Source organism: Uranotaenia lowii, chromosome 1, assembly GCF_029784155.1.
Source record: "Uranotaenia lowii strain MFRU-FL chromosome 1, ASM2978415v1, whole genome shotgun sequence".
In the NCBI taxonomy this organism is placed as follows: Eukaryota; Metazoa; Arthropoda; class Insecta; order Diptera; family Culicidae; genus Uranotaenia; species Uranotaenia lowii.
In genome coordinates this window covers 177,294,784-177,321,197 of record NC_073691.1, presented here as the reverse complement: position 1 = coordinate 177,321,197, position 26,414 = coordinate 177,294,784, and the positions used below count along the sequence as shown (strand labels likewise).

General features: G+C 33.0%; 1 protein-coding gene across 1 annotated transcript in view; it reads right to left on the bottom strand.

Annotated features, from left to right (window-relative positions):
• Positions 1-26,414, bottom strand: part of LOC129739166 (uncharacterized) — a 43,702-nt gene that overhangs the window by 3,187 nt on the left and 14,101 nt on the right. The window contains exons 2-3 of the mRNA XM_055730578.1: positions 3,217-3,346; positions 2,976-3,107 (exon numbers count right to left, since the gene is read on the bottom strand). Of these exons, the coding sequence (XP_055586553.1) occupies positions 2,976-3,107; positions 3,217-3,346 (262 nt within the window). The remainder of the gene's footprint in view (positions 1-2,975; positions 3,108-3,216; positions 3,347-26,414) is intronic.

Below are 26,414 nucleotides of genomic sequence, written 5' to 3'. Positions count from 1 at the left end.
ACTTTAAAAAAATTGGCAGAATTTGAATGACTTTTATGGACTCTGTTTTTTTTTGCGGCCGCCTTTCGATAAGTTTCCATCGCGATGCCCCTCGAATTTGTTTGTTTTGTGTATTTTGACGTTTCAAAAACAACTGGCTTGGCTCTGGAGTATTCAAACAGGTGTCTACATTCGAATAAGTTGTAAGATATGGAGAACGGATAAATTTCTGGTTCCATTCCGTTGTCCATCCGGAAACTGGTTGTTTGTGATGTGAATGACGGTCAAACGCACCGGGAAGTGGCCAAGCTCTACGAAATCAGCAAGACAGCGGTATCAAAAATCATGAAGAAGATGAAAACGTTCGGATCGGAGATGGATCGCCCAGGAAGAGGACTGAAGCCCAAGACAGATGCCAGAACGGACAAGAAAATCATTCTTGAAGTAAAGAAAAACGCAATAATAACGATCCGGCAGATACAGGAAGAGCTCCAATTTTCGGTATTGCGTTGCATCCATGGAGTACCATAGAAAGATCGTAGTGAGAAGGCTTTTCATCAGCCAGGTGAACAAGGATAAGCGGCTCAAGTTCGTCAAGAAACACGCCGATAAACGGCTTGAGTACTGGAAAACAAGGTTGTGGGCCGACGAATCCAAATTCGAGCTATTCAACCGGAAGAAGCTGGATCATATGTGGCGCAAGTCGGGTGAGGAGCTCCAAGATCGCCATATCCAAGGAACAGTCAAGCACGGAGGAGGTAACGTGATGGTGTGGGGGTGCCTTTTTTGGGATCGGGTGGGCAATTTGGATGAAGTTGACGGAATCATGACAGCTGAGTCTTATTGCAATATCCTGCGGGAAAACCTCGAGGTATCCCTCATAAAGACGGGCCTCGAAGAGCGCTTCGTTTTACAGCAGGATAACGATCCGAAGCATACGGCGAATCTGACAAAGTCATTTTTCCGTTCCTGCCGCATCAAACCCTTTAAATGGCCTCCACAAAGTCCTGATCTGAACTCCAACGAAAATCTGTGGACCATCCTCGCCCTGATTGATAAGACTGGTGTGACAAATAAAAATACTTATTTTGATGCCCTGGAGCATGCGTGGGAAGAACTCGACCCACAACACTTGCACAACCTTGTTGAAAGTATGCCGAAACGCTTGCAGAAAGTGTTGAAGGCTGAAGGAGACCATACCCATTATTAAATCGTTGTTGATTGCTTTCAGTTTGAATTATTTGAAGTTGTACTGATCTGGACACTTTATTTTGCCCCTGTTTTTTTGGAATATTAACTGTTTTTTTTCTATCAGAAAAACTTTCTTTTTTTTTTACCAGCGCAACATTAACAAAAAATGAAAAGATCATAATAAACAATATTTTAAAAATGATTACGATGTGTTTTCGTTGAATTTTAACCAGAAAAATAAAAGAAATTGAAAAAAAATAATTTGGACACTTTATTTTGCCCCTCACTGTAGTTTCAGACGTCGCCAAAGATTACGAACGGAGTTATAGTGCCTTTTTTACCCCTAATTCCCCTATATTTCGTAAACATTCCAGAAAAATACTTATTTAGACTTGAAAACTTCGAACAAAAATAAACCTATCTTGTGCAATTTTTTCTGAGAAATCGAATGCAAGCATTTTGAGCAACTGCACGTTTCGAAAAATGGAGTTATGGCTGTTTTTACCCTTAATTTCCCAACATTTTTCAAATAGTTCAGGAAAAAAAAATTCATACTTTAAAACTTTGAACAAAATGGGACGAATCTTGTGTGTGTTTTTTTTGTCGAAGGAATCCAACTAAGCCTATTTGAATTACCGCACGCATTGGAAACAGTAGCTATGGCTGTTTTACCCTCCATTCCCTTACATTTTTCAAATAGTTGGAAAAATCATGTTCGGGCTTGAAAATTTTGAACCAAATGAGACTTATCTTATGAGATTTTTTCCTAGGAATTCAATGAAAGCTGTTTGAACCACCGCACGCTTCGAAAATGGAGCTATGGCTGTTTTTACCCTCAATTCTCCGACATTTTTCAATTATTTCAGAAAAAAAGCTTGTTCGGACTTGAAAATTTTGAACAAAATGGAACGTGTCTTATGTGATTTTTTTTTCCGAAAAATCCAACGAAGTATATTTGAGCCACCGCACGGATTGAAAATTAGAGTTGGCTGTTTTACTCGGAATTTCCCAACATTTTTCAAATATTTCAGAAAAAGCATATTCGGACTTGAAAATTTTGAACCAAATGGGATAATACTTGTATGATTTTTTTCGAGGAATCCAACGAAGCCTATTTGAGCCACCGCACGCATTAGAAACAGGAGTTATGGCTGTTTTGCCCTCAGTTCCCTTACATTTTTCAAATAGTTAAGAAAAAGCATGTTTGGACTTCCAAATTTTGAACCAGAAGACTGAGAAGATTTGCAGCACAACATACACGGTCTTCTAGGCACAATTTTCCCGTATGTTTGGATAACGTGCCGCTATTAAGCCTACCCCCATTCTGAAGAAAAGGAATTAAAAAAAATATATATTAATTATGTTAAATTAATATTTGATTCCAATTGATTTCAATAGCTCTCATTAGATTTTTCATTTAAGATCAATTGATTAATCGTTTCGCATTATTTGAACATACTATAATTAACGATTTTTTTTAAAGATTCAACATCGTACACCTGTGATTTCTGACAAATTCGTTTCAAAATATGCATTTTCTCTAACTTTTTTTCCCTGTGACATTAGCATCGGCATGCACCTTTTAACTTTACACTGAATATAGCCTATTGGTGGCTCCAGAGATAAAAAATAGCTAGATTCTTAAGACTATCACGGACGGAATAAGAGCAAACGTTAATTTATTTAGAGAAAATAAATCGATGAGCACCTATTTTTTGTGGAAATCAATCTTCATTTTTAAATCTTTAGCAGTTTGAGCAGTTTAAAACACTAGAACAAGTGGGTAGATTCATCAGAATACTTACTCAACTTCACCATCACCATAAAACTCGTCCTGACTAGCACCATTCAGCTCCACCATGGCTGCTCGGGAAAGTGGAAAAAGTCCTCGACTGCGGATTCCTCTAGGTCTTTTCCCGGGCAAACCGTAAACGACACTAAACGGAATAATCAAAATGCAGTCAATTTTGGACTTAGACAAAATCACTACCTCCATCTTCTCAAGCTGCTTCGTTGTGGCATAGGTTTAAATCAAAAATTGCTTACCTTTTACCCCCGTCGGGAACCGGTTTCAATCCCAGGGGCCAGCCCACGTCCGCTGGCAGTTCTGGTATTTTCGGTCCAGAGCGTTTGCCATGTCCACCCCAGCACGAATGCCCATAGCTGAGGCAGCCTCCTGGAATCGAATCGAAGAAGACGTTTGTTGGTTTACTTACTCGACAAAGCGCAATCAGACTGTTAATACATATAGGTAATGTTTCTGTTTCCGGTAGTCCAATTGTTGACAGTTGGATGCCGAACAATTCCCAAATTAAAACGACGTTATGGAATGTATGACTCTTGCAAATAATCGAGGTCCAGTAATTGAACTCTTGAATCATTGAAAGCTACTCTAATTTACTTGTTGGCTTTTTTAAGTTTAAAAAATCAGTTGGGAATTATAAAACTGTATCGTGTCATCCAACTTCTTTCGATTCTTTTCTTAACTGTTCTTACTAAAATAAACAACGTGTGTATGTATGAACGAAGCTCATGTTTACAATGAGATTATGGAAAACTTTACACCAGTACCTAATGCCGTTTTCGTTTATCTCCACTCGCGCGGGGCAAAACTTTTTCTGAATAAACAAACAGAATCGTTACCCAGGACGATGCAAATATATGGTTGCTATACTCACCCTTATGCTTACCCCCAACACTGACTATTTTTACGGGGTGTAACCGCCTGCTTGAGGTTCAAATCTCGGGCAAAACTAGTGGACTTCTGAATTAATAACCGAACGTAATAACAGCAGTTAGGGCAAAACTCGTGGGTAACGAGGTTGCCACTGCCAATAAACGAAAACACTATAAAAGAAAGCAGGAAAAATAACTTGATCGAATCAAAACATCCCGCTGCATCCCAACGCCGCCCTCGATTAACCAAACATAAACGAAGTCAGCCGAAGGCACCAAAGGAAGACATTCTCTAACTCCTTTTGGTTCTCGTCGTCTATTTAATCCACTTGACCCGGTTAGAACGCGAACAAAAATATGTATACTTCTACCGCCCCCAATTTCTCCTAGTGACTTTTTTTCTTTTGGTAGAAACCCCTTTTTTCGTACAATAGCTTTGGGTGTTGTTTTATCAAAAAATACTTACGCGCTAGGCGCCCACAAGTTTTCCGTTTTCGGTGGCTCGTTCTTCAAAATTAGCATGCGGGTTTCTTGGCCGGAAAACCAAAAAATGAGTGTTTTTATAGCAGTGAAATTTGTAACCAAAATAGTTTAAAATAAATAGAAGTCAACTACCAAACCAAAGTTTTTATGAGAGTGGGCATCTAAGCTGTGTTAGATTTGGTAATATTCACATGTTCGGAACTACATAGCTGTTCCTAAAAGTTATCGATTCCTGAATACAATTCTTAAAAATTTCATGTTACCCTTTTTTTGATTAAAAATTTGTCAAATTAGTGTTATGAAAACAGAAAAAAACAAGTTTGGCTCCTTCAATTCTCTAGGGATGAACCGTTTCATAAAAAAGTCAACAACCTGTATTTCGTTGTAGTTAAAAATTCATTGCAGTGTACTTACTTTCAATTTCTGGACGGCAGCGGTAGCCTTCATGAATTCCGGTTAACTAATACATTCCGTATCCAAACATGAACTTAAATAAAATTCAAACAGGAAATCAAGAAAGGATTGAAGAAGAAGAAGAAGATACCATTCTGGCTGGCCGCCCCCACGGATTGTGTAATATGCATTAGCGGATTCAAGAAAATCGCCCAAAGAAAGGACTTTCTTTACAAAATCGGGTGTTTGCATCCATTCGTTTTAGTATACGTTTCGAACAGTGGGCTATTTACGGCAGGCGAAACGGTGGCAAACTTTTAAAGTTTCTGAATTTTGAAAAAAAATATAAACATTATCAGTGATATATGGGATCTAGGGATAAATGACAGCTTTCTGTAAAATTTCCGGAAAAAATTGAATTAATAATTATCAGTGATATACCTATTTTTTTTAACATAGGTCTTCTTAAAAACACTCACAATTCGATCTATTTTTAATCCACCTCCTTATTTTTTGTTTACTTTACCAATACTGACATAATGAATGGTTTATCGTGTTCGTGGATAACGTTTAATAAATTTCGATGACTTATTAAATTTATTGATCCCTGCTTGTTTACAAAAAGTGGATTCTATACTCATTCAATTTAAGATACTTGTGTTAAGCCTAATCCGCTCTTAAGTGTCACTATTAACACTATTGGAAGTTTGGCGGCTTGTAACTTTATACGAGTGCATCCAAATAACAAAATTTCTTCGGGGAACCTCAATAAATTCTTGAAATCTTCTATTTTGCATTGTTACTTTTTTATGGACGTACCCTGAAAGACCTGGAAAAAACTCCCCAATCAGATCTTGAGTGTCAATTTGACACTTCTCGCTTAAAACCGCTATACATATCTCTATTGCATCTCAATCGATTTTTACAAAATTTATAGTTTTGGAAACCTCGTAATGTAACTCTCCAACCACTACTAACACCTGGTGATTAACTTTTTTCTGTGATTGTTTTTGCTCGAGCAATGCATAAAAAAAAATGTACTATTTCATTTGAGGAAAGAATATTTTTTTTTAAAACAGTTTTAAATTTATAAAAAAACTTATTCTACGCACAAATCAAATAATTCTAATCTTTTGAACTCTTGAGCTAATTCAAAAACATCAAACCAAATCAAAATTTAAAAAATAGAAGAAAAAAATTTTAATTTTGCATTTCAAATCTGATTAATGCAAACTCAATCCAAATTAAAGATTTCTGTTTAAATTGCAAACTCTGCAAACTCAATATAAATTAAAGATTTCTGTTTAAATTTTAATTTTGAAAAAAATGCAATAATCAAAATGTTGAAAAATAATCCGAGAATCATTTTTAAACGTTCTTTTCTACGTTTTCAAGTTTCATCCAATTAGGCAATAGACTATTTGAGTGTCTGAACACGAAACCATGATGTAATTCACATATTACAGCTGTTCTCTATGGTTAAATAAGCGTTTTCCTTAGGGTGGCCATTATGCCCCCATCTCCCCCATATGGAATATAACCAGGGCCGGATTAAGCCATCGGGGGGCCCGGGGCAATTTTTCTCGGGGGGCCCCTATGGTTTGGTTTTTTTTTCAAATGTTATTCCAGAGAATACAAAACATTTTAAACGTGTAAAACAACTGGATATGACCTCACTTTACATTGAGCTCAGTTTCATATCCAGTTCCATGTTGTCATGTTGTCTGCACAGAAGATAGTTTCTGGTACCTTCAAATAAAAATTGTGAATTAATCAGGTGCAAACATTGCGGAAGAGTTAAGACATTTTTAAACGATGAAAGCTTTGATTTGAGCTGCAAAATGCTGAATTTAACTCTCTTTTTTTTAATATCCTTATCACCAACTAAAATTCTATGATTTAGAAACATTACAGAACAGATATTTTAAATGATTTTCATTTCATCATTGATCATCTGGTTTGTGATCCATCGAGAAATATTTACCTTATGACAATTGGGAAGTATCATGAAGATTTGAAACATTGAATACAAAATATAAAAAAAAATAATCAAAATAATTAAATTAAAATTCCATAGAGATACAGATATAAGAGTTTAAGAATTCAAAATTTTTAATCAGGTTATATTCAGAATCAAAATTCAGTGTCTCAAATCTAAATCGTAATTTCAAAACAATTTTCGTGAAACAAAATATGAATTAAATTAAAAAAAAAAAGACATTTAAAGTTACATTCAGAGCCAAAGCAGAAATTGCACCAAATGTGAATTTCAATTTTATATCTTTGGAACACAAAAAACCTTCTCATGAAATGTTTATAATTATAATTATCATCAGATAGAAAAATTGTTACCAAATTGTTTTTCTTAATGTGATAAAAGTTTCATTCGATGCCCTCAAAGCCAAGGAGGTATAAATGCAAAAATGATCGATTGAAAAAAAAATCAGATTAGAGATTAAATGTTTAAAACACAGAATCAGCTATCATTGAAAAAGTCAGGTAAGGAATCCAAATGAGTTTAGTACCTTAAAAAAGATCCTGAGTTCTCAAAATTCGGAAAAACTATGAAACTGAACCTTATTAAATGAAGAAATAACAAAAGACTTGAAAATCTCAATAATTGAATCTTGAAAAAGATAAGATTGAAAAAATTGAAATATTCATGTTAAGAGAATCACTCAATGATATTTGCAACTTAACTATGAGATCATTTCTATAATAATTCGAGAATGATCATTTGGAAAATGATGTGCTGACTTCAGGATATTGACTTCAGTAGATGATAAAATTTTGGTTAAATCAGTTGAATATGTTTCAATGCGAATTTCAAGTCTAAGACCGAAATTGGGATGGAAATAGAATAAAGACACTCAGAACTGTCGGTTGGTCCAATTTAGACATCTACAGTTTTTTTAAGATTTTATTTTCAAAAATTGGGAGGGAAAAGGGTTGAGAATTTATAAACCAACGGAAATTTCAATAATAATGATCGAAAAGTGAAAAGTTATAATAATAATAATACCCGGTATTCACCCGGAAACTGCGCGGGTAAGATTCTGAAATGCTTATCATAAAGTTTCTCTGTTCTTTCTTAGCACAGTGAGCCAGTTTTGGCGAAATTAGCTGCTGGTTTAATGCAGTAAGCATTACTTGGAAAGTTAAAATAATAATAAACATTATCATTGTGCGAGACGTTCTGTACAGAATATCCCGACTGACATGTTTGATAAAAAAAAATGAAAATTTGAGGTGTTTTGCCTCATCTTCTTCTTCATTCTTGTTTCGAATTCGGTTCACATTATTTTTGTACAGATTTTGAGTAGAAATTTTACAAGTTTAATACTGAGATTTTGATATTCTTAGCTCGCAAAATGCAGGAGAACTTCTTCGCTGCTAACTCTAGGGGTCCCCTATTCTAGATATTATTTTCCGGGGGCCCTTTTAGTTGTTGTATTTCAAATTGTCATTCCGATTTTCTATTTTTTCATAGATTTGTAGAAATTGAAGTAGTATGATTAAAGGAATGTTAAAACTTTTTTTCCCTCGGGGGGCCCCCCTAAACCCGGGGGCCCGGGGCAATTGCCCCTTTTGCCCCCCCCCCCTTAATCCGGCCTTGAATATAACCAAACACAACAACTTTAAAGTTTTCTCGAAATAAGCTTTTATGCACTTATACCTTTTTGGCTCCAAGGGCCTTATTTATGATTTTTAACTTAAATTCTGAAATTTAACTAGCTATCAAAATCTCTTACGATTTGAATTCCTCAACAAAATATAAATATAATATTAATATGACATATTATTATCTTTATTGTAGAACTAATTTGCGAGCTGAATCTGAACCAAAATTTTAAATATTATTTCCGAATCTGAATTCAGAAGCTGCATAAAAAGTTTAAGTTTAAATCTGTTTCCAAAATTAAATACGATTTCTGAATCTTAATTACTGATCAGTATTTGAAATATGAGCCAAGATGTGGAATCTGTTTCAAAGCCCAAATCATGAATCTATAATTTAAATTTTGAATTCAGATTGAAACCCAATATTCAATCTGAATTCATTTTTTTTTAAATCCAACTTGTGATTCTGAGTTTAAATATTAATTTTGAATGATGAGTCTGGTTCTGAGATTTCAGTCGACATTTTGAAGCTTTGTTATGTCTGAATTCTGCATACGAATTAAGTTCAAGAACTTCAAATTAGAAAACTAAAAAAAATCTCAGGAAGGTTTGTATTTTTTTACATATTTAGAAAATAATTGTTTAATTTTTAAAAATTCTGCATTTCGGAAATAATGGATCAAATATTGTATGAAATGCAAAACCAAATTTAAACCAGTATTTCAAACAGCTTTTTGTTTTCGATTTCTAATAATGATTCGAATATAATATCATTAATCCTAAACAGGACAGAGAATTCGAAATATGAAAACAGAAATACAATTTTAAATTTGATAACATAAAACCAGAACCCCCAAATGAGCTTAATATCATTTGAAATTTCTTATTCAGATTCAGAACTGCATTTGAACACATTGAGGACCAAATACGAGAATTCTCGTTTTTATCTCTTGTCTCAATTGTGCTACATCCAGAAGCATAACTCAAATGATCTGAATTTTAAACGAAACTTTTCTTAGCAAAATTGAACAAAACAGTAACTAAAAGATACTAAAGTTGTAGAATTTGGTCAAGTGGGTTCTGAGATATACAATGCCAAATTTTGGTGTTTCCTGGCTTAGATTTCTTTGCAGTCCTTAATGTGTTAATCAACAAGTGAGAAAATTAAAAAAAAACAGTAGCTGTTACGAGGTCCCTCGTATTTATATCGAACCTTTACAGCTGTAAGGAAAACTGCGTCATCAAACTCATCGGAGGGAGATGGAGATTCTGAAGCTTTTAAGCTTCCTGCAATACCCAGCCGTGGCCGTGATACCGAGAGGAGAGAGCTTCGTCGCCGATCGAAATCGAAGCAGAGAAGAATCAGCGAAAGTGATGTCACTTCGTACATAGTTTCGGAAGCAGCCGATCTACTTTTAATGCAAAACACACGATCGACAGCTAAGTGTCAAAAGGAGAATGGAAAATAAGATTGATTTGGAAGTGAGTTGATTTATTTATTGTGAGATGTGCTAGGTTAGAACTTAGAAGTGGAATAAAGATAGACATAAAAAGATTGGTGAGAAATTTTTAGAAAAAGTTGACATTAAAAAAAGATTATGGAAACCCAATGTACGTAGTGAAATTTAAAATGTAACTTTATTGTAAACTTTTCTAACCTTCTATCCATCTGTATAAAAATTTCATAATCTTTAGATGTCCCTACTAAAAAGGACATCACTTTTCACCGCTAGGCCGATAAATCAAAGTAACAAACAAAAATTACGGTGGTTAATCTCTTCATAAAATTTTCTAATATAGTTTTAATAAAAAAAAAACCTACCTCAAGCGAGTTAGAAAAAATCGCCTGGCAGCTGAAGACGTCAAACAACTTACCAAAACAAAGCAAGGGGATAATCAATCTTGTAAACTATTAAGTAAAACGTGCTTTTGAACCACGAATTGAAGAAGTTAGTTTCATCTACGATTATAGGCGGTTGCGATAATGAAGTTGTAGACGAAGGTTTGCTTTAGTGAGGTGATATAATTACAAAGAAAACTTATTATTGTATTCTCTCTTTAGATTGCAAACGATATTCGATCCTTAAATATAAGCGAGCACAAATTGATCTTAAACCATTTATGAGGATCTTGTATAAAATTGTTAAGTTATTCCCTTAAAGGTAACTCAAACTTATTAAAATATTGAATTGTATAATCGAATTAAAAACGTTTAAAAGGTAGTAAGATCTCGATGCCTCAGAGGAACCTAAGAGGATTTACATCGCTTCAAACGGAACAAGTCACTAAACGTGAGTTTACAAACCTATTGTCATTAAAACATTAACTAATTTCCAGTGTTCGGCACAAAAGCGCTAATCCGCTATTCGCTAGTTAGTCCGGTAACTTTTTGTTAGCGCTTTAATTTTGCCGCTAAGTTTGGATTGATTTAGCGAATTGAAAAGTTCCGCTATTTTTTGGTTCCGCTAATTGAAGATCTCTAACTCCCATATATTTGTTTCAATCTCTCGAATTTTTAGTGATATAATAAATTTTTTTTCATTAACCAAGTCAAAGTGCTTTGCTTAATTGGATTCATTGGAGGAATGCGTACTAGAGTTAGAGAAAAGTTGTATTTAGTCTCTTTAAGCACTTTTTTTTAGCAACTTTTACAGAAGAAGATTACAATAAAAGGTGTTAAACAATTTAAAACTATGTTCAACATCTCTTCATCAGCATTTGTTTTCAAGTGGTTGAGCTATTTACTTTTCATATTACAGTTTTTATGAGATTTTACAGATCAGTTCATATAAAAATAAGATAAAATCACTATTGAAGCCTTCGTTTTAAGTTCAAACAGAGATTGTATAAATATTCACGTTTGACAATGCTCTTGAAAATTTGAAAAAGGGGAAAACAGGTTAAAGATTTGAAATGAGGATTATGTAAAATAGTGCCAAAACAAACAAAAAAATGAATTTCACAAAAGATTATTTGCAACAAAATTGCATACTATCTACTTTGCACAAAACCGACAAATCGAGTAAATTTTTGATCAAAATTTAAATTTAAAAAAAAGAGAGATAAAGCTCGCATTTTCAACATTCTGTTATTTTGCTCTTTCTTTAATTGTTTTTTTTTTAATTTGCAGAATACAGAGACTCGTTAAAACTCCTTAAATCTTTGACAGTTTTGGTTTTGCTCATATAATTTTATGAAAATACGAACAATTTATCTAATTTTAAATTAAATACTTGAAACTTTATTAATTCCCCCTTGGGGAGTTGGAAAAATCGAAAGGGGGAAGTGCGTGACTATAGAAAAATTTGATATTTGTTCCGGCCTTAATGTTGGTAAACAGTTAGCGATTAGCGATTAGCGCTTTAAGCTTAAAGCGATAACTTTTTTGGCACATTTAGCGTATTTAATAAGCGATTGCTAACTTTGTATGAGTTAGCGATTTAATTAGCGGCGCTAATTTTTCAGTTAGCGATGCCGAAAACTGCTAATTTCCCTTACCTCACAGGGATTTTTATTATAGCTGAAATATATGCTTAATGCGGATTCGGAAATCGACTCGTTATTGAAGAAATAACAGTAGCAGAATTCTGAACTTGGGAACAGTTTTTGGGATTTCGGTATCAGTTCTGAGTCAAGAATTTTACTATTGAATTCTTACACAATCAACAAATTTTGATTAAGAATTTGAAATTTGGGGGGAAGGTTTTCTTAAATTTTAAATTAAATTTTAAAGTTTGATCCGACAGAAGAAAAGAAAAGTACGATTTTGAAAAAAAAATCAGAAAAGTGGAAAATGCGGCTTTTGATTTCATATTGTAGCGCTTTTAATTTTAAATTGGAACGTATAATTTTTATCAATGTGCGCATAACACGGTTGAACTTCCATACGTACAATTTAACGACAAAATTTTTTTGTAATCGTTGTGAAGTCACGCTGCAATGGGTCTATTATAATTATAGTTAAGGCTTCAATTTTACATTAAAATTTTACATTCTTCCCACTATGAACCTTTTCGCGCCGGCACTTCTCATGTTGGCGGGTTGACAACGAAAAAAGGGATGTGACGCTCTTTTGAGTGGTTCGGATGCTCTCCATTTTTTTTCATAAGTTCACCAATGATGATAAAACATCATACAGCAAGGATAGATGCAACAAAAACTAAAATACAATCAGTAAGTCAAAGACAAAAAAAAGCGAAAGAAAGACATTGTTTTTGGGGTTCCCTCCAACGCTGTTGTTGAATGAGAATCAACAACCCGGCTCGTCGATCTACTGTTTGTTTGCCTCAATGGAGTAAGATGTAAGTACCGTTGCCGGTTGTTTTCCTTAGAATATGGGATCGAAAGGTTTGACTTTGCTACCTACTCGGGGTTTCGCAGCTTTAAAAATGTGAACCAAGTGAAGGACGAATGAAATATTTTATTCCGATTGGAAGAACCATCTCGAAAGCTTCTTGATGAATGAATGAATGAAGGTAATCAAAATATCTTCCGCTAATCAAATTTAAACATACGTATGTTGCGTTTTTTGGTGAATGAGGTACATTCATTGACGGAAATAGATTCAGGGAGCAGCCTACATTCGACCGCGAGTTATACATTCAAACATTTTCCTAGCAACAACTGGGTTACCCATTTACCGATGACATCCAAAAACAGCTACATATAGGAGTCAATTTACTGCTACTTTGAAAGGCGGTCTGTCAACGTTTGTCACTGAAGATACTGAAGCAGACCATTTTTGCAATTAACTTGCAATCAACAAGTTGCTGGCACCCAATCATCTGTGAACGAGGGAAAAATTGTCCCTACCCATGGCACCCACGGGAAATGGTGGGGGCCAGACGTCGGTCGTGTCGTTGTTTAGAACACAAACGGACGACACCTGTTCTTGTCTCCACCATCATCATCATCATAAGCGTCGACGGCGACGTCGTCGTCATCACCTTTATACCGTATTTAGTGTTGGTCGGCATCATAATGCGCCAACCGGAAACAGAGATAGTCAGGAAGCAGCGAGTGGTCCGCCGCTCTTTCGTATGCAAGCCGTTATGACGAGATGTGAGCGAGCAGCAAGCTTAACGTGGAATTACAAATATTTCGGACAACTGGTAACTTGCAGGAATCGAACGGGAAACAGGATCGGTTAGAGAGTGTTCGGGGGTTCCCCACCTACATTTGTAAGTAATGTACATACGAGTGTATGACCGCATTTTGCATGTCACACGCGTTTGCCGCATATCGGAGGCGGAAAAACGTTTGATTTCGTACCGGTGATAAGCAAGGAACGGGCGTTAGGGTGGACCGAGCAGCCGAAATGACAAAAAGGCTATTTTTAAAGCGGTCAAGATTATCTATCCATATTTTTCATCGTGTTCCGGCATTTTAAGGCTACACGAAACCATGAAGATGATAGTCATGAGTTTACTCGCTTAGTAGTTCTCAAAGAAATGCTAGGACAAGTGTGAACATTATTTAAAAGTTTCTCAAAAATTAGCTTACATTGTATGACGAATAAATAATAAAATCACAAATCTATTTTGCTTTGCAATAATTTTCATATTTTAGCTAGGCGTACTTAACACCTAATTGATTAAATATAAGTTTTTTTAAATGAAATTGAAGTTTTTATATGAATTAATTCATAAAAAAAACAATTAAAATTTTAAACTTTTAATCTTCAAGTAGAGATTTGAAAAAACTTCACATAACTCCACTGTTATTTTATGTTGGATAGATTCCCACATTTTTGGCCAACTTCTGCAAATTGGGGTGCCATTTTATGCTATTTTTCTAGAACGGTTTCGAACAGTAGAAGCACTTTTTTCTTCAAACTTGACTTCTGATTAAAGAATCTTTTGGATTACGAACTAAATTGATTTCTTATTGGATCTTTAAATGCAGTTTTCCCGCAAAACACAGTTAAATAACGGTTTCTCAAATATTCTACTGATTATTGATCAAATCATAGAATCTACTTGCTGGTCAAAACTAATGGAAACCAATGGAAGTTTTAAAAATAATTTGATAATTTGAAACTTTAATAGTAATTTTCTAAGGATACGAAATATGAACAAAGAATTTATAAGTAAAATATGAAAAAAAATTCTTTAAGTGTTTTGTATGAATGAGTCGTAGTTCAAAAGTGTTAATAAGTAATTTATGATGAGTCATAGAACACGTTCGAACAGGTTCATTCTGATCGCAGCAAGCGGGGGACGACATCAACAGCAAAAGAGGAATTGGTGAGAGCGCTCCATTTTCTGTATTATTCTCTCTATCTCTATCCTATTTCAAAAACACATAGCTTCCTTTGAGTTCTCTCTTTTCAATAGCATTGCAGCGGTGAGTAGTAGAAGCTATGAAAGAAAGTTAATTTTTCTCCGCAGCATTTTATTTGAACCAGAGATGTCTCTAGGAGCCGCTGGTAAGTTATGAGTAGTATCGGTCTTTGTTGCTGACGGAACAACTTTTTTGCCAGATCATCATATCTTTTATCTGGAAATACCATTTCTTTTAAACATAAGATAAATGCAGTAGTTTTTTATCTATTGCGAAATGCGCAATGCACAAATAATTTAATAATTTTTATGAAAAATATTTAGTCAACGGTTAAATTTGGTTAAATTGAAAAAATTACCAGGCGATTTAGAAACTGAAGCTGGCCGATATATTGATTTGAGGTTGTGAGGAACTTGAAAATGTAAAAGTCTTGGATGGATAAATTGTTTGGATAGTTAGAAGATTAAGAAATTTGGAATGCTTTGATGTTAATTTTTAGATTGAACTGGACTATTCATAATGAATGAAAAATAATGGTTTCCAGAAAAAAATTAATATTAGAAACTTGAAATTTAGTAACATTCAATACAAGAATGAGAAATTTTATAATATTTTAACAAATGGAATGATTCATTTAATTAAAACTCATGTTTTGAAATATTTAACTTTACAACTGAAACCTACGAAATGAAATAAAACTAATGTTCTTTAAAATCAAAATTAAATGAAACTGGAAACTTACATTTCTAGAATATTTGAATGTATAGAGAAAGTATGCATTAGAGTTGAATAATTCTTAAACTTTTGAAGACAAAAATAATAAAATTTCAAGTTAACACCATTTTTAATAATAAAATTGAATTGTTTTATTTATAAAAAGGAAACACTAGCACCTAGCAAGGAAATAATAAAAATTTATAATTGTTGAAAAGTAGGAAATTTAAATTCTTGGATAGCTGGAAATATTGAGTGTAAGAAGCTTGAGAAACTGAACTTTTCGTAAGTATAAAATTTTGGAAGTTTGGATACTTATATTTTTTAAAGATATTCATTTTATTTTGAAAGCTGATCAAATTTTCATAAGTCTATTAACTAATTACGAATACTAAACTAGTTCCATAATCGATGCACTTGGAATGTAAAACTTGGAAATTATATCGTATTGTCATTCAGCGGAGTTTATGTTCTGATCTCTTTGAATGATTTCCAAACGGATCATCAACAAAGACACTTGGATGAGTTTTTGAAATGGCGTCAATCTTTAACTTATTTTTAATATATGTTACCTAGCATATATATTTACTCTGTTTAAATGCTTTAATCATAATTTTACCTTTCAGATTCGTATCCTTTTCATCAATAAAGAATATATTTTTATTCATAATTTTATATAACTATATGTATTATTCTATTTATTTATTTAAAAATTTCTTATATGTTTATTCTAATATTTTGAGTAATTTTCCTTACCGCCATATATTATTTTTATACAATTATATATTTTCAGAGGGAATGCATCTGGGGATAACCTAAAGAAATATTGCAAGCGGCACGGGTAGCCGGCCATTGTAGGTTTCTGAGGGTTGGATGCCTTCCTTCGACGAACCATCGGACCGTGGAAGCCCTAGAAGAAATTCGAAGGCCAAGCCACACAGCCATAGGCAGGACCTTGCTACCGATGGGGGAACCATACATACATACATACATACAAAATATGAAAAAAAATTCTTTAAAGTTTTTTTCTCATTTCAAATTGACCCGAAGAATTTGATGATAAAAACAACCATTTATACAAATAATGATAAAGATTACCTTAATACCTTTATTTCAAAAAATTTAATATATGCGAAATTGTTATAAAACTCTTATCTAACTTCAAAATTTTAAATTGACTAGTAAAAAATAAAACAGTTTATGAAAATTTGAAAAAGTGTTCAGCACCTGCTCTTTAATTTGTGTCGTTGTAAAGCTTAGTTCTTTTAGAAATGGGACAGTTACGAATGCGTGTATCTCAAAAACCATTCGTTTGATTGAAATACTTTCTATGAAGAAAATAAAGGTAAGCTTATGATAATTCATGAAAAAATGACTACTTTTTTCTGGGTATCTCCCGTCGACTGGCGCACACTTTTTCAGTTATGATATTGATCAGTTTTTCCAACTTTTACTTCGTCTAAACTGTATTCTAGATGGCTACATCCTCCTTCTTCAATTTATGCTACTTTTCGGTCCAATACTTCTCTTTTAAAATAAACTGAGGGCAATTTAGTGGACACAACTGTTTCGAAATTAACAAAACCTGATTATTTTCAAGCCATTTGAATGCGTTTTCAATGAAATTTCTGCTGGTAAAACAAAACAATAGGGGAGAATGAGGATACTTGATCCCTGGGGATACTTGATTCCTTAGCTATATCTCGAAACTGGAATGTCTTACAAAGATCAAATGTTCTAGAAAAATGTGCCAAAAAGAGCAAAATAACAATGCTTGTAGTTGAAATTTTTTTAACAAAATAATTGTTTGAGTTATTGAACTTTGTTTGAAAAATTTCACAAAATGTAACTTGAAGATCTTTTTTCATCACTTTAAAATGTTCCTTACATGGGAAAATTATGAAAAAAATATTTGTTCCAATGTATCAATCGTTCGAGCGTAAAATGAACTTCATAATGCCATATTTTCAAAGCAATGGAAAACTCTCAACTTTTTTCAGAAAAAGTTTTCTAAAATGTTGATTATGGGTACAATTGATCCCCTAGAATTGGGTACAATTGATCCCCCTTCCAAACGGCATATTCTTCTTCTGAATTGATCGTTATGATTGCTGATTACGAAATTACTAATATTTATCCAAAAACTAATATTTACCAAACAATTGTCTGAAGAAAAGAGCAAAAATAATTAATTTTCTCTTAATTATAAAAAATAGCGCCTTTAAGTATGCAATGTTATTAGCGTTGAGACAAAGTTAAAAAAATTTCTTCTTATGTCTGCTATAAATTGTGAAATGAGAACAAACATGACCAAAATAGTAAATTAACATTCTATCTTGGGGTTTTGTTTGATTTTTGTACAAGGATTAGGGCTTCCTGAATAAAAGATCAAGTCTCCTTCAATAGGGGATCAAGTCTCCCCTAACTTCAGAAAAATCGCAATTTTTTTACTCCCACGAAAATGCTTCTAGTTCATCAACGGATTCAAGTATCGTTCTTATTTTTGGAACATAGAAACTTGAAGTTACAAGCTGTCAGAAAATGTCAAAGACGGCGAGTTGCTAAATTTTTCTAAAAAGATATGGTGAAAATAAGAAAAGAGGATCAAGTATCCCCACTCTCCCCTAACGAAGTAAAACCATTATGAAATTAATATTAATGTATGATTGGTAAGTATAGGTCGTAGGTTGCGAACTATACATACAAGATTACTCTTTTGAGGCTTTTAAATATAGCAAATACCAAAATTTTCGTTTTGAAAAAGGTTTTACTTTTCCACAGGAGCAGAATCTTGACAAACCATTATATTTTATACAAAAAAAACAGCAAAAACATACTTTAATATGTTAGGGACCTTATCACAAGCATACATGTTATAGGATTCAAACATTGAAATTTGTTTGATATAGGATTATTCATAAGTTTTGTCGTCCATCAAAAATCATCTGTCTCATAACCTCGGTATCGGTTACACAGCTTACAAGCTCTGGAACTAGCAAAAATTTGTTTTTTTAGGTTAGGTTCAACGATGTAGCTTTTTGCTTATTAAAAATTAAAAATTCTGGTATGAGACTTGACTTCCCTGATGACCCTTGGCCGTAGTTTCCGATCATGTGCTCCACAACAATGCATGATTTAAACTTTGTGGACATTTTAAACAGTGTTTGCATACTTTTCCACCACTTACATACGGTAATTCTTTGCATAATCAACGGTTTTGCGAGTTATAAATTTGATAATGATGGGTTTTGAAGGAAACTGTGCAATTTTTTTTTCTTGCATCTTAGATATCTTAAAAACGCAAGAATTTAAAATTTTGAAAAAATAGGTCGGTTAGTAACAAAATGCTGTCAAAATTTTGAATATCCGACTACTAGTAAATGAGCTATTAGCAAAACAAAGTGTCCCATTTCTAAAAGAACTAAGCTTTATTTGATTTGAATATATTTTTGTTACATTTGAGTTGATTTCAATACTGGGAACCACTTACTGGACTATTCAAATTTTGAAAATTCTTCAGATAAAGTAAAAAAATATTTTGAATAGATAAAAAAAATAATTGTTTATTTTCAGAGAAATTGTGATTATTGAACAATTTTAGTAAGATTCAGAGCCAAAAAGGTTGAAAACATACTATTTGCCAAGGTTTTTGAGTATAGGAACACTGTGAAGTTGTAGGGTCAACACACGCAATACATTCACCACATAACAGTTCATACGAAGCCATGGGGTCCGGGTATGGTGGCGCGCTGTATTGGAGATTTGTCGAACCTAATAATCTAAGGAATGCATGTGAACCCGCACTTTGGCAGAAACTGCGGTGAATCCGTGCACCCATGGTGGATTACCAACATACATACATACAGGACCACTGTGCAGTTGTAGGATGCCATCTAGCGACTGTTTACCGCGTGAAACGTTCTCTCAATGATGGATCATGTCTACGGAAGCCGGGCAGTGGAAAACCATGGTCTGCAAGCACTGGTAAAATTGGTCAAGACAAAAGTTATCCGGAATTCAGTAAAATCAATCAGGAGGCTTGCTAAAGGAGCGAATATCTCGAATGCTTTCATGCGACTATTGGTCAAAAATGACTCAAATGCATCATTAAAGGCAAGAGCAAATCGTCATTTGAAAACAACACTGCGACTTGAGCACTCGAAGCACTATATGGACATTTTGAAGAATCAGATGCTTCCGTGGATTTGGGCAAACTTCGGTGAACCCTAGAATGATGTTTACCAACAAGATGGAGTCCGTACCATACCTCAAAACGGATCGAAATCTGGCTAGAGGAGAATATGAAGTTTTGGCCGAAGCAGTCCGGATTTGAACGAACTCCAATTTTTTATATGGGCGTATGTTGAAGCCTGTGGATTATTTCACCCAAGTGTCGATTCTCTGAAGGCTTCCTTCTCTGAAGTGTGGTCTTCAATGTCAGAGGCTTATATTGCGTAGGTATAAACCCGATTCAGTTGTCGTCTGGATAGAGGAGTTGAGAACGTTGGACACGTCAAATGATTCTTTCTAATGATGTCAATCTACATGTCTGAATGAATAAAAAGGTCCATAAAGCATGTTAACACTAAAAAGTGCTTTTGAACGTTCACTTGATGACAGATTTTTGCATTTTTCAAGAATCATACTGAATTTATTGGCTTCACCTCTAAGAGCACCTGTATCCGTGATCTATTTTTCGGTCTAATTTATACAAGAATTTGACCAACAAATTAGATGGCAACCCCATTCGTAATTAACTGTCAAATGGAACTGCGTAAAATTGAATCCAAATCTGCTCAGTTTTGAACTAATCACTATACCACGGATATGTTTAATAAAATAAGCTTTCACTTTATATAAATCAGAAACTTTGTGTTTCAAAATAATTTCTATATCCGGAAACATAAGTTTGTCAGTAGAGTGTCCGTCCCGGAATTTCCCGGGAATTTGAAAAATTCTGGAATTCCCGATTCCCGGGAATCATAGTTTCATTCCAGGGAATTCCCGACATATATGAAATTATTTCTGTGGAAAAGCCTGATAGCCCTAGAAACCATTCTTATTGTTCTTTTTAGAAAATGTGTCATACAAAACTCATTGAAAATATTCCGTTTCCTGTGGCAGTAAACATTTTGCAGCCTTTTTGATGTAATTTTTTTAATCAAATAGATAAGTTTTAAAGGATTATATGTAATTCCACACTGTTTTCATTGAACGAAACCCCACAACACTTCGAAAAATATATGAAAAATCGCTCAGCAGGTAGGCAGATGGTATTTTCTCGATAGTAACATTAATGCACTTGTTTTCCTCTGGTTTTTTAAGCTAGATGAATTTTAAAACTTAAAAATGAAAAATACATTGTATCTTTTTCCATATGAAGAGCAAATATGTAAAATGTTCAGAAAAACGAAAAAAAGGTTGCAACAATCGATCAAATAAAGATTTTTTTTTTAATTAACCCCTAATTGCATGAACGAGTTCTTTATTTGTCATATTCAAGTTATTTTATTGTTCGTTTGACTGTTTTTATTTTATCATTGTTGAAAACAGTTTGATTTATTTAATTTTAAATAAGTTAAAAACATTATGGAGAGTTCATTTTGAACATATTATGGACTTGTATGCACGAAAGGTTCGATAAGTTATGTTTATTTGAATCGAAGTGCATATATTTTACTTGCTTTTGGATACTTCCCAGGATCCCGGGAATTCCCGGGAAACAGGCCACCAGATTTTCCGATTCTCGGGAACGGGAAAATGGCCGGGAAATGGACACTCTATTTGTCAGTCAACCAAACTTGTTGAATAAAGGCGATGATTTCAGGTGGAGTGATTTCTCTGGATAGCCCGGTTTATATAACCCTTTTCAGGTTTTCTATCATTCTCAGGAGCCACCACCAAAATGATTCGACACATTTTCAAATGAACTTTTAATAAAAGATGAATTTTATCAAGGTTTCTAGGAAGAACAACAGGTGACTTTAATAGAATGGATTTTAAATGGGAAGTTTAAATAGTAGGATAAAATAAACCAAGAAACAAATTGAATTAAATCTTAACAAATTCTCAAACATCTCGCTCCACCCTTATTTAGAGGGGCAAGCGGGAAATTATCTTCTGCGATTGGTACCTACTCCGTTTTTGAGGTTGATTTCATCAGTAGGACTTTTTGTCACACCAGATTCAGCAATCAAGCAAGAGGATTCTCTACCCGGAACTGGCATCATCATTACACTGCAGTTAGTAGCGAGTGATATTGTTCCTTTCAATGCATAGTTCAACGAGGTTCTTCTCTCGATTTTGCAAATAATTCACAGTAACAATTGCAATGCTGACGAGTGAGGTGATGAAAGATTTTCCTTTTTGGACCGGTTGTTGATGTTTTGTGCTGTTGATGTTTGTGGTTTTTTGGTTCTCGGCTGAAGGATGGTGACGGATTACTATCTGAAGGTTTTCTGTTGGTACTTGCTCTGGTAGTTTTCTGGAAAATGAAATGCATTCTTGGGATCGCATGCACCGCTATAATCGTTTTAGAGGTCACAAAATCACGAGAGTTTTTTTATTTAGCTACTTAACAGAAAATTTTAAGCACTTAAACCTAAAAAAATCTTGCATTGAAAAAAAAAATCGGTTAATAGAACTTAAAGGAAAAATTTGAATATTTATAATTTTAAAAAAATGTTTGAAAAAAATGAAACAATCAACAGAATCATTAAAGTTTTCTGAGAATGACTTAGCTGAAATATGTTTTCATAAAAATATGTTTTTACATCAATCAAAAGGTAGTACCTTATGGGAGCTTGAAATTTAAGCGAAAATCGATTAGAACAAAGTTCGATGAACTTCAAACCTCAAAATCTGATTTTTCTAATCCTACGTTAGAATCAAAATTATTTAGAAATTGAATAATCGAAACCAGAATTTATATAAATTATACGATTTTTTGAATCGATTAAAAATACTTCAGATAAATAATGAAATATCATAGTTTTACATACAGTTTTAAAGTTCATAACAATTAATAACAAACACTTTTCTCAAATGTTTGGTTTTTGAAAAGTTTTGTTGCAAATTGAGAATCATTTAAATTTGTTGTGAGCCTAGTACCTATTGATATGAAGAAGCTTAGGAAAAATATTTGAGAGAATTTGATGATTTTTTCTATATTTTCTTTTTCAAACATGCGTGTATTATGTTCGTTTGTAAACGAGATTCTTTAAAGAGTTTATAAAGTGTTCATTTGTACAAATAAAAAGAATGATCTTTTTATCAACATTAACAGCTCGCAGTGATTATTATAGATTCGCAGATTTTGTTGTGACAGGAATTATAAGATTTATAATAAGATCTCAAAATAAGTATATTGAGGGTATATGTCGTTTGACAATTTTGAAAATTTTGACAATTTCGGTAATAATGTTAATTTTGACAATTTTGACAGTTTTGCCCATTTTTACAATTTTTAAAAATTTGGACAATTTTGACAATTTTGATAATTATAACAATTTTAACTAAATTTAAACCTTGACTTGACCTTGACAAAGTTGGTTTTAAATCACTTGCACCCATGCGCGTCTCCATCTGAGTAGAAAAATCGGGTAAAATGACCAAAGTACCCAGCAAACAGAAAATTGAATAGAAATGATATTTTACAAATCGATAACGATCGTAAAAATGGTTACTTAAAATCGGTATAAATCGGATATGACAAAAAGTTCGCCATGTTGGAAAATTTGTTCTCCCTTGTTGTTTTCTCTGCGATAAGCAGTGTAACCAGATTGCTAAAAATCGGATGGTTCATTTGAAAAAAAAAAAATCCAATGAGAGAAGCAGTAAATATTGTCGCTAGCAATGGTTTGCATGCATTGAGAGCAAAATTTGCGCTCTCTCACATACTTTCAGGATGTACGAATACGGTTTCGAAGATCGTCTAAGCTGTATAAAATTTATATACTTTATATACTTATATATTATACTATAAATCTTATCGCTTAAGCCAAAAATTCAAAATATGTATGTATATTGGTAAATGCTGTTTTTTCGAGTTGTTTTGCGATGATTCTATAATGTAGGTCAGGGTCGTAGGAAGAACCGATTTATGGGGGGAGGGGAGAGAGGGGGTTTGGTAACTGAATTTTACCTATGATTTTTTGCCCAACAACGCACGTTAAAAAAATTAAAACATATTATGTTTGTAACTACATACATACATGAATATTCATTTTTAAGTACTCATTAATAGTTTTCGTTTTAAATCGTAACTTTAAAAAAGTGGTCCTTAGTCTAAACGGTGAGCTGTTTTTTTTTAACAAAAACTTTAAAAACAAAATATGTAATTTTCTTTCATCGATGGTTAAATATTTGATTTGTTTAAGAGTCTGGCAGATCAAAGTTATCGGATTTGAGCATAGAATAAGTTATTTTTAGGGTAGCCTTCAATTTCTTAAAAAAATCTTATTCTATACTCAAATCAAACAAGCCTAATCTTACAAACTCTTTGAAAATTCTAAGATTCTATGTTTTGATGAAAATTAATAAAATTTTCCAAAAAAAGATTAAGAGATTAAAATTTCGGGTCAAATTCTCTTGATTCAAACTTGAATTAAATTTATGTTTTTGATTTGAAATATAGCTTAAAAAACTGCAATATTTATAATGTTAAACAATATACCGAAAAAATATAGAATTTTTAACAGATTTTTTGGGTGAAGATCAGGTACATGTTTCTTTAACAACAAATATTTTTAATAAAGAATCAATTCCATAATGAAAATCCTTTTTTTAAATACAATTTTGATATTTTGCATAAAACAAAACTTAGAACATTAACTCAAATTTTACTTTATACATGTGATTTTCAGCTAAATTGTGTGTGCTAACTAATTTGAATTGAAATATTTGAAATCTGGTAATTGAATTGACAAGCAAATTTTTATGTTCTCTTTAATTCATCAACAATTTCATATTGATTGAAAAACTCATTCACATGCTACATGTTTTTGTAAATTTGCTTGAATTCGAAAATTGAACTTTGAATCTGTTTCCAGATTTCTATATGATTTTTTAAATGTACGAAAAATATTTTATCTGAATCTTCATTCCAGTTCAGAATTTTTTGAGCCAAGTTTTAGACCCCTCATTTTTTTTTTTTTTTTTTGTTTCGATTATAGTCGTTTTACCAAATCTTTTATTTAAATTCTGGTTGAATCTTAATTCATTATTTCAATTATTAATTTTTCATCTATTTTGTAGGTCTGAATTAAAATGGGAATTTCGAATGTTGAAACTGAGTTTTCCATTTTGGATCGCCACTTAGAAGCTTTAAATGTTTGAATTTTGTGTTAGAATAAAGTTTAAAACTTCGAATTTGATTAGAAAACAAAATTCTTCTTTTTTCCATACTCGGAAAAGTATTATCCAAATATAGAAAATGCATATGATTTTCGAAAAACATGATTAAAATTTGTTATGAAATGCGAAACCGAAATTGAACCAAGATTTCATAGCAGCTTTTCATTTCTTATTTCTGATGATTATTCGAACTGAAAATCAAGAATCCTACAATTGATACAGAACTGGAAATACGAAAATATGTAGACATACAATATTGATAATGGGAATATGGAACCAGAACCTCCAAAACGGGTTTAATTTAAAATTTAATATTCAGTCCTAAATTTCTATGATAAGGTTGCCAGATTAACCGGTTTTAACCGAGTTGGTCCGGATATTTAAAATAAAATCAAGGAGTTGCCGATAAGTTGCCCTGTTGCCCGGATTTCATTGGAAAAGTTCGGATTTTGCCCGGGTTTATTCCCATCTTCATTCTTAAATTAAACTTCAAAAAACATATTGTGGAGCGAGTTTAAAAAAAAAATCATGAAAGGTTTTATTATGTTTTTTTTTTCTTGATATTGATGAGCAATTCCCGGGTTTTGACCAAAATTGTTCGGATATTGTCCGGATTTTGGCCGACGATTTTGAAATCAAATACCCGGATTTTGCCAGGTTTTTATTTAAAACAGCCCAAATTTGTTCGGCCCGGATAAGTGCTGGAAAAATCTTGCAATCCTATTCTATGAAGAAGTGAGAAAATTTTGAAAAACTGTGGCAGAATTTTGAACTTGAGTTGAAATTTTGAGGTTTTGGCATTAGTTTTTAGTCTAGATTGTAATTTTTGAATAACTTTGCTCTATTATCATAATTTGATAATGAATTCAAAATTTTGAGTGTAGAGTATAATACCGTTCCTACGGTCATGATGTAGGTACATGAGACTAATAACATAGTTTGTTGCAAAATATCCCTACAAAAAATTTTGTTGAGTAGCCTGAGAAAGAAATACATGAAAACAAAGAAAATACAAAATTTATCGCAGTTATCATACATTTGAAAAAGGATGTAGAAACGACATTAGTAGAATCAGATCAAACGATAGTTATGAATCAAGGTAATTTGCAAGAGTGGGGAGACGATGTGCAGTACTTGACTGTCGCGAAAAAAAGGTAATAAGATGATTATAACTTTTTTCATCTATTCATGATCTAAAATACGAAAATCCTTTTTTTAGAGCTTCGGAAAAGTCCATTATTTTTTTTTTAAATCCCGTCTTTGACTAAACTGATTTGTTTTGCTCATTTCCGGAAAACAGATTTTTCAAATGAAGACAACAAGTTGCAGGGGAAAATATTTTGCGATTTTGTTAGTTTTATTTTTTAAAGTTCTTTTTAAAATTGCAGTCTGTATATCCATGCAATCCCATGATTGCACCCACCCGCACTAAATTAGAGAATAATGGAGACGGATAATGTGGATGAAAGATCTACACAACAGGAAGCATGGATTGTTTATAGGATGCTTTGGATGTTGGACGAGAAGAGGTGGCAAGAAGCTTCATTGGCAATACACGAGGTTTCCAACAACCAGAAAAATATGGTGCGCTCAGTCATGATCATGACTATTCATACTGCTTATACTCCTTGATCAAAATTCTTTAGATTTACTCACTTACTTACTTCGCCTTTTTTGAAAAAAAAAATTGAAACTCGTCTAGAATCTAGAAGAATCAACTG